Genomic DNA, 2248 nt, shown 5'->3' with positions numbered 1-2248 from the left:
TCATCCATAGGCTGGCTCCAAGTCTACACTGCCATCCCTTTCAAAAAAAAAAGTCTACACTGCCATCATGTTGCTTCCTTCCATCTGTTAGAAATCTCTCCCATGGTTGTCCTCAATCACTTGCAAGTTAAGTGTGTTTTGTAAGCACATGTTAGCTACTCATATAAAGGCGAAATCAAGTTGATGTTCTCTGTAAAGTTTTTGTTGTGCTTGATTATATACGATACAAACGATCAAAATTTTCTAAACGAGGTATTCTTCAATGATCGCCACAGTAGAAAATTTACAGCTACTGAATTAAACAGCAGAAAACCCCGCAGAGGAAAACTGCAACATAAACAGAAAAAAAAGACCTTCCATGTAAAAAGACCTTCCATGTAAATTGTACTATCTCGCTAGCTGCTAATTACAGAGCTGGTACTGCTACTTGGTAGCTCACTTGGGCTGGCTGGCCGCGCGTCGTCCTCGGAGCCGGCTGGCTGCGCACCGGCCTCGCGCGCATCCTCCATCTTCCTCTCCTCCGACCTGCACGCGGCGCAGCACGCCGCGGCGCCGGCTGCGGTCTCAGCGCCGCCGTCAGCGGCACTGCTCGTCATCGACGCCGGCGTGGCCAGGAAACTCGGCTGCTCGTCGCCGGCCATGATGACCACCACGTGCCCCAGCCACTCCCTCGCGGGCCCGGCGGCCGAGCCCTTCTCGCCGTCGGAGCCCGGGGGTTGGTCCTCGTCCGGGCCGGCGAGGCCGCCGGAGAGCTTCCAGTAGGAGCAGGCCAGGGTGAGGAGCGAGAGCGCGATGAGGGCCAGCATCGTCGCGAGCCCGCCGAAGAGGTACGGCACCGGCGTCTGCCACGTCGAGCGCGGCGCCGCCGCGGGGCCGTGGGCCATGGGGTACTCGGCTCCGGGCCTCATGGCATGGGTCGCTACCGTTCCAATGACAGCAGTGTATGCCTCTCTGTTGTCTGTGTTGTCTGTTGTCTGGGTGGTGTGATGCTGCTACGTTCCACATAAAATTCCCGTAGGAATGGGAGGGGCAGTACTCGCTAATTGCTCTGGTCCATTATATATAGAGGTCCATTAGCGAAGCTGCGCTCACAGTACAGTAGACCGGCGGGTGAGGAAATGGTCTTGATTTCTGGGAGCAACGTGCAAAAGCACAACGTCAGCTGACTTTTCGACGTGTCATAAGAACTAGTATTAGGGTTTACGCGTGATTAGTTCATTGCAGAAAGTATATGAAAAAGACAATATTTTGTTAACGAGGTCCATCGCCTATCAAACATGAGTTACATCTCCGGTATATGACTATGAACGCTCATCTCCTGTACTAAATCCATACATATCAACTACACGCCCGCCAAAGCCATGTGACATAGCTCGATTGCCACCCCATGACCTGTTCCAGGCATCCCTGCCACGATCCTACCAGGTTCACTGAGCCTATTTTGGCTACCCTGCAGTGCTTTCATATAATTGATCCGAGTTACATGCTTCAACTCAAACACATATCCTCCTCATACTTCAAGTCTTTTTTTTTTTGCCTCATACTTCAGTCTAACCGTAGTCAATACACACGTACATATTTGACATAATTTCAACAAGAATGTGAAAGAGAATTATGATAAAGAGAATAAATAGCATATATTAATTCATTTGAAGTTGTATTTAATATCATTTTTGATAAAGAGAATATACTAATATGAAGACGATATCAACCTACACTCTGATCCTTGCACATGATTTCAAGAGCTAGTCAGGGCATCGATGATGCACACAGAAAATGATTACTAGATCAATTGCAGCAAATATTTGCATCAACCATTAATGATGGGAACCCCGGGGAAATATGATAGGTGTTTCAACAACCATACCTCTTGAAAGTGAACGACACGCCAACACTGTTGTCGCTGGACCCCAACCATTGAGGTTAGATGATGGTTTTCACCCCAAAGAGAAATTTGACTAAACTCCAGGCTATGTCGTCGATAAGATAATGGCTGCAGTCTTTTTTAGATATTTTCCAACGAAAATAATAGTAAAACTATAGATATGCTTAGGATGTTTTAAGAAAAAATATATGTAGTAATCCCCCTTAGTGGTCAAACGATGCTGACCAGATGGAAACGAGATGGAAGGGCATTTCCATAAGGCCATCTAACAAATTAGGGGCAAATCCAAGAACTCTCAAAAAACTAGGTGCAAACCCGAGTAGTGGAACCAACTAAAGAAAGTAATGCAATATCCTTTTATTT

General features: G+C 47.2%; 1 protein-coding gene across 1 annotated transcript; it reads right to left on the bottom strand.

Annotated features, from left to right (window-relative positions):
* Positions 1-335: 335 nt before the first annotated feature.
* Positions 336-1019, bottom strand: LOC123141338 (protein GLUTAMINE DUMPER 2). Its single transcript, XM_044560513.1, has one exon. It carries the CDS (start codon positions 906-908, stop codon positions 396-398), a length of 513 nt encoding a protein of 170 aa, XP_044416448.1. The 5' UTR covers positions 909-1019; the 3' UTR covers positions 336-395.
* Positions 1020-2248: the final 1229 nt, after the last annotated feature.

This window comes from Triticum aestivum, chromosome 6D (genome assembly GCF_018294505.1).
Source record: "Triticum aestivum cultivar Chinese Spring chromosome 6D, IWGSC CS RefSeq v2.1, whole genome shotgun sequence".
In the NCBI taxonomy this organism is placed as follows: Eukaryota; Viridiplantae; Streptophyta; class Magnoliopsida; order Poales; family Poaceae; genus Triticum; species Triticum aestivum.
Note: the sequence above shows the minus strand (reverse complement) of the source record. Positions and strands in the feature narration are given on the sequence as shown.